At 35.2% G+C, this 13,706-nt stretch overlaps 1 protein-coding gene across 4 annotated transcripts; it reads right to left on the bottom strand.

The window, feature by feature from the left end:
- Positions 1–1,778: 1,778 nt before the first annotated feature.
- LOC127938156 (dnaJ homolog subfamily C member 5) lies at positions 1,779–13,472 on the bottom strand. 4 transcript variants are annotated; one of them, XM_052534586.1, is made up of 7 exons: positions 13,051–13,472; positions 10,475–10,608; positions 9,584–9,797; positions 8,779–8,938; positions 7,444–7,526; positions 5,872–5,910; positions 1,779–3,767 (listed from the first exon to the last, which is right to left on the bottom strand). In XM_052534586.1, the coding sequence occupies exons 2-5, from the start codon at positions 10,597–10,599 to the stop codon at positions 7,447–7,449; spliced, it is 579 nt and encodes a 192-aa protein (XP_052390546.1). In that variant the 5' UTR covers positions 10,600–10,608; positions 13,051–13,472; the 3' UTR covers positions 1,779–3,767; positions 5,872–5,910; positions 7,444–7,446. The 4 variants fall into 4 exon arrangements, with proteins under 4 accessions (XP_052390546.1, XP_052390545.1, XP_052390547.1 ...); XM_052534585.1 differs by lacking the exon at positions 5,872–5,910 and having other exon boundaries at positions 13,051–13,471; XM_052534587.1 differs by lacking the exon at positions 7,444–7,526 and having other exon boundaries at positions 13,051–13,470.
- Between the last annotated feature and the right edge of the window lie 234 nt (positions 13,473–13,706).

The raw sequence follows: 13,706 nt of genomic DNA on the forward strand, positions 1-13,706 counted from the left end.
AGCAGGGGGTGCTCACCCTGTGGTCTGTGTGGGTCCTAGCACCCCAGTGTAGTGATGGGGACACTGTCAACAAGCACCGCCCTTCGGATGAGACGTTAAACCGAGGTCCTGACTCTCTGTGGTCATTAAAAATCCCAGGATGTCTTTCGAAAAGTGTAGAGGTGTGACCCCAGCATCCTGGCTCAATTCGCCCATTGGCCTCTGACCATCATGGCCTCCTAACAATCCCCACATCTGCTGATTGGCTTCATCACTCTGTCTCCTCTCCATCAGTAAGCTGGTGTGTGGTGAGCGTTCTGGCGCACTATGGCTGTCGTCGCATCATCCAGGTGCTGCACACTGGTGGTGGATGAGGAGATACCCCCTGACTATGTAAGTGCTTTGAGTGTCTAGAAAAGCGCTATATAAATGTAAGGAATTATTATTCTATTTTTTCATCTGAATATTTCTCATTGTACTGTTTATGGTATTGATAAAAAAAATTTAAGTTTTAGGATGTTTATCATTGTAGGGTGGTTGTGTCCACACACTGCTAAGACACATATGCAAATACCATGTAAAAATGAATTTTGCATCCTATGTCCCCTTTAAGGCTAGATGGGATACACCTAAAAAACCAATGGGCATGCACACATCAATACTGCTAAATTTTTGTTACAATGAACAATAATTACTAGTGCTGACATTAATAAAAGGCAATCTAATTGATTACACAAGGTAACATTAGCACAATGCCGACAACAAAAAATGTTACGTTGCCCCTCAGATTATGCTTTATTAACACATACACCTACCCTAAGCTTCCAGTCAGTAGTGGAAATAAAATTTTGGAGGTTGACATTCATGCAATGCATTTCCAATGATGATACAATTTCTTTCATTCAATTTTCACTTTTTATACGCGTTACATCAAATGTGTAATGCCAAATCAGTTGGTGAATTCTTAGAAAAGCCTTTTTTTTTTATTATTATTTTCATTATTACTGTTGACTGTACATTTTCATTTTGGTTAATTTTGTCAAGTTTAATTAAAAAAAATTCAAAAGTAATTTATTTTATTATTATTATTATAAAACATGACAGTTCTGGTCCTGGATGCAGATCTTCATTCTAAAGTGTTATAAAAAGTACAAACTTTTAAGTTACAAACATTCTTCATATTTCCTTCTTTTGTATTCCACAGAAGAAAGAAATTCATAAAGGTTCGAAATAAAAATGACATATAACTTTTTATTTTTGGGTGAACTTTACCTTAAATATTGATGCAAAAAAAAAAAGAAAATTCTATACTATACTATATACTATATTGTAAAAATAGCCCTTGATAATGTGGCTGCATGTGGACTCAATTCACAAATTAGCATGGGCTCTTATATTTTATTGCTTGAACAACCAGACCTTCCCCAAACGTCTAGGAAATAATTTTTGACCCACTCTCGGCAAAGCATTGAAATTGGACTGCAGCGGTCATCACACACCTGAATCTAACCTTTCCACATTACCATCACCTTGGTTAAATCTGACTGTGCACTTATAACAGGGCTGTTAATGAGTGTATGGAGTTGTACGCTAAGCTGATTACAAGCTTATGGGTACAACTTTAGCACATGAAGCTGTAGTGTGATGTTAACGATAACAGGCCTGAGCTACCATTCATTTCCAAACATAGACAAACAGTACAAATTAAAAAATGAAAACTTGAAAGTCATGTCAACATGGGTGTACATTTAAGAATGTAAGAAGGAACAATCACAATAAGAATCATCTTAAAGTCAAAATTTTACAAATCCCCATTTATTTAATGAATTTTGATTCAATAATATAAACAGACAATGAAATATGTGATGCATTACGAACCATGCTGAATAAAAACAGGAGGAGAATAGCGATGTAGTGCCGTGGTTCTTGGCTCATTTTTTGCTGTTGGTAAATTCAGACCAGACTTGGCTTTTCCCCCTCATCAAACAGGTTATTACACACAGCATCATAAAACGTAACATGTGCACTGGTGAAGAGGCCAAAACCTCTCAAATTATTTCAAATAATAGTTATCATTTGAACACCCAAAAAGTGGCAAAGAATTTAAGTTGTTGACTGCAGAAATGGGCATTGTGCATTGAAATCAAGTTATCCAGTGAGCATAGCAGATCATATCCCAAAATGTCTGCTTTCATCTCGCTTTCTTTTGGCAAGTTTATTCTCTGAAAGCAATATCCAGTTTTTATGGAATGAAGGAAAACTTCTTGGCTATAAGAAAATGCCCCACAAAATGCCAACTAGAATAGACAGATGACCATACACTACTTGAAATTACTACATACATTTCTATTTGCACACAGAAACAAAATGGTGTACAATCCAAGTATATACTATTGCATTCAGAACAACAATTTACAGGGAAAACATTTGGCATCTAATGTACTGACTCTAATGTAATGTTTCTAACAGTAATTGGCTGACTATTGTTAAGTCGTTCACATTTAACACAACGGGCATTTTCTTATTGCTAAAATCACGAGGCTCTTGCACATCCAAGTTTTGAAATCAAGTTTACACAGTGCATCGTTTCACTCAGAACAAATCATACACATTAATCTCAATTCTGATATACTAAAAATAAATAAGATCATTAAAAATATTTCCGTTGTCATCATATGTCCTAAGAGTACAAAGAAAGCATGGGTTTGCTCGATGATTTGGCATAGCGCTCACCAAAAATAGGGTTGATCCCATTTCAGCCACTAAAACTTCACATTTACAGAGATTCTCGCTTTCGCAGTTGAGAAGTAGTTGTAAGTGTTGAAGCTATTAGGTTTGCATTAGAAGCCTCCTATGAAGGTAGTGGGGAAAAAAGTGCATAGAAACAAACATCTTTCACCAGCATATTCAAGTGTTCTGATTTTAGGGAAATGTACGACCATTGCACATGGCTTGAAATACCGAGCATGGCACATCAGCTGACATGTGAGGCATCTGCCTTAACTTAAGTCAGAAAAATGTTGTTAAAAAAGTTGTTAGACTGCCATTTCTTGTCATTTGCGTACGATTGACCATTTCAATCTTAAATTAAATGCAATATAATGCAAATGTAACAGATGACTGCAAACTTGAGAATGGAAAACACTGGCATCTAAAGAAGCAAACTAAAAAAGGTGCCATGTTGTGCATTTGTATGAAGATAAGTGGGAGGGGTTTTTGCATGGTACTTTACTGTATAGTAGTGGCATGCTGTTATTGCTTTGCATGCACTCACATGATCATTCCACTCATGTCCATGCTTCGAACGTATTAAAATAAATAAATAAATAAATAAATACCCAGAACCAAAAAGAAACACCCCAAAAGTACAACTCACTTCCTACCTGAAACACTGCCTAGTGGCATCAGTCTCATAGCTATATTATTTTAAAATGAACGGGTAGTTATATACGCACAGACAGACATACACACCAATGGAGACACAGATGAAGAGAGACTGGCAGAGGCTTCCTTGTCTTTTGGCAAACTGCCACTCGATTCCAGTGGGTTAGAGTCAGGGTATGGCTCAGTGGCACAGTTTAGTCCTTGTGGCATGATGCCCTGCGGTCAGCACACTACATCAGGGGCCTTAGAGTCCATCAGCAGGACCCCCTCAGTAATGACTGGGACCAGGACCAGGCGGGTGGCTCATTTCTGGGTGTTGTACGTGGACTGCCTGCTTGCGAAATTTGTGGACTCTGAGGTGTTGATGGTGGAACTGGGCTGAATCAAAATAGGGACATTTGAGCCTACAAAAAAAATAAGAAAAGGACAGAAAAACAGAGAATAAGATAATAAAGGACAGAATTAGGATGCTTTTGCTTTAACAAAACTCCAAAACAAGGGTCGACCAAAAAGAGTTTTGGACAATGTCAAGATCAGAGTAGCCAATATGAAATACAGATATTATAATACTATTTAATTCTAATAATAAAATATATAATTATAATTATAATATATATATATATATATATATATATATGGGTCAAAGACGTTAAGATGTCTGCATCAAGAAAAATTTACAAAAGTGATTTTGTGTCAATAGAAAGCACATTAAATGTAAGTAAAATTTCTACTTTTAAGGTTTTAAATAAGTTTTTGGAGAATAAAATGTCAAAATTTGGTTGAAATAATGTTACATTCATTTCAGTGTAACACAATATTTATGCAAAAATTCAAACAACATGCTTATTCTGACCTGTACATATTAAAATAACTAAATGAATAATGGAGCATACTAAATTTGATTGTGTTTTACATTAGTACAAAATTCTTACTGACAAATGGGCAAATCCTAGGATAGTGGCAAATTTTAAAAATGTAAAATTACAACTCATTAGTATTTGGGGTGAAAGTAATTAATCTTTGAATATGTCATAAATAGATTTTTGTGTTAAATATGCCTGACAAGATTGTTACACTGAATGACATTTTACTGGGTGTCTTCTGTAAATCAGGGCAAAATGTATGATATTTATGTTTTGCTCAGAAAAACAAAAACAAAATTGCAATTAAATAAAACTGAAAACTTTTTACATTTTTTTGGGGGGGGGGGGGAGGGGGAGGGGGACTACAACAGTTTAAAGCAGTATTACACTTTTCTTTTATGGTTAAACACTTTTTCGTCTTTGACCCATATATACATATATATAATATCAAAATGGTCAAATATAAGATGACTTATCGGTCTATTAGCACTATCATGTTGAAGTGAATTAAGTTGTGGCATGAGTTTATGCAGATAAACGCAGACTCCATTTGCCTTTCATTTGTATGAAGCCATCTATCTAGAATTAGCCAAAAGTACGGAACATTTTACTGGAGATGCACTGCCTGTAGGTTTTGAATGTCTGAGGGATATGTGGGATTTCATAGCAGGAAATATACACACTGGGGTGTAACAGTACACAAACGTGATGGTTCGGTATGTATCTCAGTTCTGAAGTCACGGTTCGGTACGTTCCAGTACAGCAGAGGGAAAATTTAATATTTTTTATTATTTATCAGTGGTTTTCTGAACAAACAGCTCTTTCTTAAAATAAACTCAACTACAATTAAAATTTTCCTAGGGATAAAAATCTACCGAAGCTTAAGTTACTGTTAACTGAGTTTACAGTTAACAACTTAAAAATTTTAAACAATCAACACTTAACTTAAAAAAAGATATATGCCAACATGTAAATAGCACATAATGCAGTTTTTAAAATAACGTCTAGATTTTATAAGTTCTATTTGTTGTTGAAATATATTAATTCACAGTGGCTCACATTACAGATTTATTTAAACATACATTAAATAATTAAGACATTAACAGGTAAAGTAAAATTTGATGATAATAAACTAATTATATTTCTTTTCATTTATAGCGAACTACTGAGCTGTGGACACTGATGACTTCCTGATCATGTTTCATGTTTCCGTGGTTGAAACACTGATTGAGCAATTACAGGAGTCATAAGATGTTCATTCATGTTTATTTCGCTTTAAAACTAGTAGTTTTAACATGTACTGAGGCGTTTATATGAGATATGTCACGCCACATCAAAGAGCATCAAAACAGCATTTTTTGTTTGAATTTCCTGAATAAAATGGACATAATTTGAAAAAATGAAACTCTGATTCTTATTAAAAGTAATAATACATGAAACTAGAAGTTTTTCGTGAAGTGGTTAAAACAATGCTGTATTTATTTAGTAATCATGTACCGAACCGAAATTTTTTGATACGAATGCGTGTACCGTAACACCCCTAATACATACTAGGCCTACACTGTTCTCTATAGTGAAGCAAATCAGATGCTGTTTCCTTGGAATAAGGCCAAAGATGGTCACAGCTCTGCACTAAGAAACATACCTCCCTTCCCTGATGCAGCTCTTCCAAATCACCGCCTCACTAACAGACAGCATCCATGTGTAGCAAAGAATGAAAATAGAGGATTTCTTAAATTAATTTATGCTTTACATTCTAGCATTTCAATAAAATGGGGAAAAAAGCCCTCATATATAAATATAAATCTCTTATTTGAAAAAATGGAGAGGTAAAGAAAAAAAAAGTGACACGAAACAGAAGTGGGAAGGTAAAATAGAGGTTTGAGGTAAGATGAAGTTGACTTTGCTGAACAGATGGCTGTGTGACAGACCAGTGGTGCCTCTGTACGAAACTGCTCATGTTGACTGCATTTCTATCGATGAGATGCACCTGCTTTAACAGCTTTGCTTCATGCTGACACAACCTTCTCAACAGAAATCCCTCTTCCTGCTGACTCACCCTTGCACTCACTAGCCTTCTAACATCCTCTAACATAGTGAGTGGTTTTATTGCTGGATAATAATAATAACTGTTGTTTTTGTGTGTGTGTGTGTGTGTATTCTTTCAGCATTTGATGCATTAAAAGTTCAGAAGAACAGCACTTTTGTGAAATATAAATTTTGCAACAATGTAAAAGACTTTACACAAATGCACTTTTACAATTATATTTTTTATAATATATACTTACAATTATTCTGTTATTATTATTATTATTATTGATATATTACATATTATAAAGCTAGTAACCTCTCAACTGTGTGGTCTGGCTCAATAATAAACTAAAGGGTCAGATAGATCCTGGTCAACAAACTCCAAAACCTACAAGAGGTTCAAAGTACTTGGCAGAAAAAGGCTCGGCCTGACAACATGCAAAACAAGGACATCCACAGCACGCACATGCAAAGAATTAGTTCATGCACGGGCCTAGTAAAGCAAACACAACTCGAGACCTCAAGATCTGTAATGCAGGCCACTGGCTTTGGGTTTCAGTTCATTGCATAGTCTTTCCTTAAGAAAACATTTGTCTACTTAATGAGCCTAGAAGGTACTAGCACCGTTTAATAAGCCTCAGTGAGGTTGCCAAGAGACTGGGTCTTAATAAAAGTCTGAAGTGACCAGATCACTAAATTACATAATGTTTTTATTACATATGTACCTTGTCAAAATGTATCGTGGTTTTACAAAAAATAATAAATGCATTTGAAAAAAAAAAAAAAAAACATGGTTATTATAGTCTAACTAAGGTTACCACAAATTAACCATGGTTTTGCTGTACTGAAAATGGCTTAACCATGGTTTTTGTAGGAAAAAAAACCTGTGGTTATACTAACGATAATCAATCCGCATGACTATATGCAATGCACACATTCAGAGCATGTGATCTCTGCAACACCCAGACGTACCAAACAGACCCTCCCACCTCTCTAATGAACATGGAGATGTTAGTCCTGTCTGAATCGATATGTGGAATTTTAGACGCTGGGTGACAAGAACTGTAACTCAAACGTTTTTTAGGGGCTAAAGGAAATGCTTGGAATCACAGACAAACACAGGGTTGTGTAGGTAGACAATCACAATGGAGTGACTCATGCTGTTAATGAACATTCAGAGTCTTACAAGTCATTTTGCATCCGGTATAGTTTCACTGCAGATTTCGGGACCAGGACTAGGTATAGGCTGGACAATAATTATTGTTTCACCTGTCGAATAAAAGGGAAACCATTATCTTATATTAGAGGTCACATGAAGGATTTCAAATACAACTTTTTCCAAGTTAGCATCTTTAAGAATATTAGTATAAGTAAATCCTAAACAAAAACATTTGAATGGTTTGGTGAACCCGCAACGTGGCAGTACGACTTGTTTACTCAACTTGACAGTCATACATATGCCAGGGCTAAATTTAGACGCAACAATATTGACCAAACTCCATCTGCTTGCACTGCATAAATAACAGAAAGGCTATATTAACGTCGGGAAGACAAGAGGTGATCAAAATGCCCTTGATGACTGATACATACATTTCTTGAACACTCAAAATGGCCAAGGAAAGACAAGTGAAATAAGTCTTTTCTCATCTGACACGTCGATTTCAGTATTAACCATTAAGTTAAACTGCATATACCTTCAAGTAATTTCAAACACTAGATTAGACCAGAATAGAGACCTGGACTATTTATATAAAACACTGTGCAACATTTTAAGATTGATAGGTGATTCTGACTACCGGTATTCAATTTGATATGAATCTGAATGCAATCTATTTTCTTTTAGACTACAAAACATGTCTTTTGTCATATTTATCTCATAATTAAAGGACTTGAGAGTATGAGACAAGCATGTTTATGATGTTGAAATCCCAAACCTCAAGAATGAGCAAATATAATAAACAACCTCAGAGGGAGACCCAACTAAAGCAATGACATCTATATATATACAGAATGGGAGTTATAAACAGCCGCATGTTTTATGTTTTTGCTTGGTCTGTTAAATTTGTTCCTGCTGTTCATGCCACCTGAGTAACATCATGTGCAGAGATTAAGACAATGTCTCGACTGGAGCTGAGGCTTTAGCATTGAGTTTCTCCTTGTAAAATAAAGATGTTACATGGCCAGCAGTGCTTGATATTAATAAATGCATTCAGTGTATTTATTGCATTTTAACTAAAAGACTGCAAGTTGCTACTTTCAATGATGTCTGCCTAAGAGTTGTATATATTTAAAAAGGTTAAATTATCCACTACCATTCTGTTTGGAGTCAGATACATAAAATACTTTTATTTAGCAATGATGCATTGAATTTATTCATCGGAGCAATTCAATTCGCCAATCCCTGAGTTCAAAAGTCTTCTGAACAACTCGTGACATCAACAAACCATAAGCAATATGTTATCAGTCAACTATCTAAAAGAAGATTGTTACTAGACCCCTTCCCAACCAACTCAAGGCTCACCTCCACCATCCTGCTCTGCTTTGATCTGGGCCTCCAGGTCTTCTGGGTCCACGTACTGGTAGTTCTCATCCTCCTCTGGTGGTTTGCACTTCCCACAGCAGAAACAGCAGCAGCAACAACAGCAGCAACAGGAGAAAACGGCACAGCACATGACCATAGCCTGAAGCAGAGACACAGACCTCAGATCAGAGAAAGGCACATTTAATGCCACATCATTGGGAGAAGTTTGCAATATGCAACATCCAGCTACTAGTCAGATTTAGCCAGTCATTCACTATGTTTGTCATGCTAGGAAGTTTGAGGAGCTTTCTGAAAGCTCCAAAGCTGAAACACAAGAGAAATTATTGGCAAAAAACTAAATACATCAGCATTTATTTATAGGTTTGGAAATCAAAACAGGCTGATGCATTTTAATCAGGCTCAGTTGTTTTGCTTTCTACATTAAGCTTATTTGAGAAAATTATAACATGTGGATCAAAAGTCACTATTATCTGTAAAGTAAAATCTAAATTTTTAGCACCTCAAAGACAAAAAAGCACACTAAATAACGTCTGTTAACCAAGTTCACCAAGTGCCTATAGTGCTAAACACTGTTTATTTTTGATTGCCTTTCCAAAAATACTTAACAAACAGCAAACTTCACTCCAAGCAAAACTATGTAATTCATTATTTCATCAAAACGGTCTCTCTGGGTGGTTAACATCACTTCAGAATTTCAGTTTAGGTCAACACATTGAGACAATAACATAGCTTTTTTTATGCAACACTAAATAAAAGCTCTGTTTAAAGTGAACTGAGTTCTCACCTTAAAATACCACTTTGACATGAGAAAATAGTATTTGACACTCTCTTCTCCAAACTGCTCAGACACGTAGAGCCCCATGGAACCGTATTCATCGTAGATCTTGCACTTGGTCTCATCAGTGAGGATTGAGTTGGCATTGTTGATTTCTTTGAACTTTTCTGCAGCTTCAGGGTTGTCTGGATTCTTGTCTGGATGGTATTTCAGAGCCAGTTTTCTGTAAAACAAAGGATTTTGTAAGTCCTGAATCTTCTGTAGAAACAAATTTTGCAGAACATTAAAACAAACAATCAAACAATTTATCAAACTTTGATTTTGTATATGACGGTTATGCACAATACATAAAAAAAAAACAAAAAAACAATAATGATTTTTTTTTGCAGAACTTAATATTATATAACATTTTTTTATGAATCTCATTATATCCATATACTGAAATAAGTTTTGTCAGATTAAAGGCAAACGCTTATCACTTTAAAGTACAGAGAATTATTTTGTTTAAATATAGAAATAATGATACAATGCTGAACATAAAACAAGTTTTAATAAATGTATTAATAAATAATTTAAAACATTTTTTGTTAAATATAATGAGATTTGAGGTTTAATTATCTGGAGGTTAACCATAAAATAAGAACAAAATAATAAAAATTATTAAATTAGCATACTGTAATAAATACTGAAAAAAATATATAATATTGATATGCTAAAATAAATGGTAATTTTTTTTAATTATAGTGCAATAATTCTGGTACATAGTGCAATAATTGGCAGTATGACAGCAGCACTGGTGAATGTGGTCTTGAATTTCTATAAACAGGTTAAAAATATTTTTCATTCACCATTTATAAAGAAACCTGAAAAACTGCAAGTTAGCGTCAGCATTTAGTGTACCTGTAGGCTCTTTTAATGTCCTCTGCTGTGGCTCCTTTCTCCAGTCCCAGTACCTTGTATAAACTTTCCCCTGTAGTGGACATCTTCCTCTGAGGCCTGTCAGAGGGTGGCTTGGTGTCTGCCATGATTCAACGCTGAAAAATAGGAAAAAGAGACTGAATTATGCATTTGCATATATAAAAAAAAGCATTCATTTTTGTGTCCAATGGGAGCTGCTCTTCAAAGAACTCAGCATCACATTATTGACATATAACAATGTACACAGCCGAAGCAAGCAGAAAGCAGCCAGCTCACACTGTGCAAACATAAGGTGTGACGAAGCTAAATCCAGGTGCAGTTATCAGATCAGGCTTATCCTTCAGGAAATGTTAAACACTAGAGACAAAACTTTTATGCAATGCTTCCTCTCATAATCACAGGTTGCAATGGTAGGCAAAGCAACGACTTCCCAATTCTCAATTCCTTGGCTTAAAATGATTATGTTTTCCTGATCTCACAGATTACATCTCCATGTTGACAAAGTCTAATAGCTGCATAAATATACATGACACCTTCCCTGATTATTAAAGCCTATTTTAAGTGGTTTAAGTCCTAGAGGGTCAACTGAGTGTGGATCTTTCGGAGACATACCTGCTGAACCACATCAACACTATTGTGTAATTAATAATTCTCAAATTGAAACTGGCACACATTCCTTTTCTATATTTCAATATATTTATTTTGAATGCTGTTCTTTTTCACTTTCTATACATTATATAATATGAAAAAAAAAATGTTTAAGTATGATTACCACAAAGATATTAGGCAGCACAACAGTTTTCAACATTGATAATAACAACATTTTAAAGTTTCTTTCAGCATATCAGAATGATCGCTAAAGGATCACGTGACACTGAAGACTGCTGAAAATTCAGCTTTGCATCAGAGAAATCAATTTTACATCATAAGTGAAGAAATAATGGGAATTTATTTTATTTTTACATCAAAAACCCTACTGTTGCACTATTCCAGTCTGTACATGTCCCAAACCCAAGGCCAAAGTGACTTTTGAAGCTTGAAATAATTCAATTCATTAATTCGAGAAAAGTTTGGAGGCAGTTAAGAGATGATCACACGGCCAGAGGTATCAGAGGCTGCTAAAACAATCAGAGGACAGATTCAGGTCTTCGTTAAAGAACGCAGTACACTAGAAAGCCAAACAATCACCCGTATCAGACTACAGCTGTGCAAGCTTCAGATGAGCCTCTGTTCACCAAGCTGTCAGGTTATCTCAGGCTTAACTATACGGTCAATGTATTTCAGATGAAACTAGCAGCTGTGCCTCGTCTAATGAGAATGCACACTAATTATACACTTTCTTCCCGATGATGACAACTGGCTCAATGCTCCTAAAATGTAGCAGTCTGACATGATGAAGCTGATAGAACTTTATATGCCATTTCTATTCAAACCGCATGCAGCTTACGTCAACACTTGTTTTACTGGGCAGCACAAAATTGTTAAAAACTGAACAACAAGCGCTTTACAAGCCAAGGTAGCTAATATAATAACATGATTTTCATAATTCTGCCAGACGTTTGAAGAAGCAGCTGACTCGGAGGTCCTGAAATTTATTCGGCAGTAAAGATATTTAGAATGTTACAGAAAATTATATTTAAAAGAAAATGCTGTTCTTTTGAACTTTCTATTAATCAAAGAATGATGAAAAACAATGTAACATGGTTTGCACAAAAATGTGTTTAACATAACACCAAATCAGCATATTAAAATTATTCCTGAAGGATCATGTGACACTGAAGACTGCTGTAATGGCTGATGAAAATTCAGCTTTCCCATCACAGAATAAAATGAATTTTTATTGTTCAAAAAGAAGTAGAAAACAGTATTTATTAGAAACAGTGATATCCTCTCCTCAACTTCATTGGCTTTCTACATGAATAGTTTAGATGCACTTGTAAACAAGTACAGTTGAAGACAAACATTCGCTGTAATGTTATGTGTCCATTTTTATCCTGCCGTGGATATTTATCTGAGGCATTATGATAGTCATCATATTTACACTACTTGTTGGCTGTTGTAACGTGCGTGTGTCCTTGTAAAACTATAATCCAATCTTAATCCAGTACAGATTACTATCCCCTTTAGACCCCGTATTTTCCTTCAATCTCACAATTTAACTATGACCTGTTTGGTTTGACCTGGACAAGTGTAACTACAAAAAAATCTTTAAAGCTTAGTTAAAACAGGCAAACATGGAGTTTACTCAACTTTATTCGGGATTATTGGTAAATCTAGAAGGATATGAGACCAAAGCACGAGACGTTACTGGCCAATTCACATCTTGGCGTCAACAAAACCACTTCAAATATATAACCCCTGGCAGATTTACATTCATTAAAACATATTGTGACACTCACACACGATGTTGACTGGTTTATGAGTTCATTATGAATTTGTAATCACTTTTATCAATGAAGCAAAAGGCTGACTAGGCAGTTAGCATTAGCCCGCATAGCCACAAGAGGAGATTTGTTGAATCTGGGCCACGATTTTAAACATAGCCGATTAAAACTCACCTTGAAATTGGTGGTACTACGTTATAGTAAATTGTGGCTGAATCATAGAAGACTCAGCCGAATGGTTCTTTAGATATCCTATGTACAGCTCCTCATTGTTATCGCCGCATGCCCTCTCTCCGAGGACGCGCTTGATTGTTGGAGTCGACTCTTTGAACCTCCAACATTCGACTCCTTTGAAAGACGAGGCGCAGTTGTAAGATTGATTCAGTGGCCTCGAAGTTTAAGCGGAACCGAATCTCGTTTTATGGATTATGACTGTGGAATTCCATTGGGAGTAATCGATGCTTTGACTTTAATCTACTCAAATGATTCCATAACCGATTCTATGATGAATAAATGGGTAATGTAATCTTTTTAACAGTCAAGGCAAGAAGACAAATTAAACGCACGCACATAAGAAGCAAGCGACTAATTTATGATTTACAGTTATCCGGAATAAATTCATGTGAAAAATAATCAGGCTTTATGTAGTTAATTTCTGTTTTTCAAAATAAAAGTCTGAAGCTCTGAGTTTAGTAATGACGTAAATTTGTAGGCAGAATGATTTTTCTCAAATTTACTCAAAATGATACAAATATAGTACTCAACTGCCTATTTAAATTTTTATAATGAAAACTATTTTAAATATAAACCGTTTTAATTTTAGACAAACC

Source organism: Carassius gibelio, chromosome A20 (assembly GCF_023724105.1).
Source record: "Carassius gibelio isolate Cgi1373 ecotype wild population from Czech Republic chromosome A20, carGib1.2-hapl.c, whole genome shotgun sequence".
Taxonomy (NCBI): domain Eukaryota; kingdom Metazoa; phylum Chordata; class Actinopteri; order Cypriniformes; family Cyprinidae; genus Carassius; species Carassius gibelio.

Coding starts and splice junctions, on each gene's coding strand:
- LOC127938156 (XM_052534584.1), bottom strand. CDS start 10,599: ATGGCAGACACCAAGCCACCCTCTGACAGGCCTCAGAGGAAGATGTCC. Junction 9,798..10,474: donor GACATTAAAAGAGCCTACAG/GTACACTAAATG, acceptor TTTGTTTTACAG/AAAACTGGCTCTGAAATACC. Junction 3,768..8,778: donor AGCAGAGCAGGATGGTGGAG/GTGAGCCTTGAG, acceptor TTTTTTTTGTAG/GCTCAAATGTCCCTATTTTG.